The 308-nt window shown below is 73.7% G+C and overlaps 1 protein-coding gene across 1 annotated transcript; it reads left to right on the top strand.

The window, feature by feature from the left end:
• Positions 1 to 6: 6 nt before the first annotated feature.
• LOC113942720 (optic atrophy 3 protein homolog) lies at positions 7 to 300 on the top strand (the record flags this gene model as incomplete). The annotated part of the gene is made up of 1 exon (XM_027633786.1): positions 7 to 300. A coding segment is annotated over exon 1 (272 nt), but the record flags the coding sequence as incomplete, so codon positions are not given.
• Positions 301 to 308: the final 8 nt, after the last annotated feature.

Raw genomic sequence — 308 nt, 5'->3', positions numbered from 1 at the left:
CCCCCCCTCAGTGTACCACTGGGTGGAGATGAGGACCAAGATGCGGCTGCTGGGGTTCCGGGGGGCGGCGGTGAAGCCCCTGAACGAGGAGGCGGCGGCCGAGCTGGGGGCAGAGCTGCTGGGGGAGGCGCTGGTCTTCGGGGTCGGGGGGCTCTGCCTCTACCTCGAGTACCTGCGGCAGGCGGGGCAGAGCCGGCGGCGCGAGGAGCACCTGGAGCAGACCCTGAGCGACCTGCGCCGGGACATCGAGGGGCTCCAGAGGGACCTGGACGAGCTCAGGGGACACGGGGGGCAGGGGCGGCCCCCCC

This window comes from Corapipo altera, unplaced genomic scaffold, assembly GCF_003945725.1.
Source record: "Corapipo altera isolate COAL_440 unplaced genomic scaffold, ASM394572v1 58031, whole genome shotgun sequence".
NCBI lineage: Eukaryota > Metazoa > Chordata > Aves > Passeriformes > Pipridae > Corapipo > Corapipo altera.
This window is presented reverse-complemented; position numbering and strand designations above follow the sequence as displayed.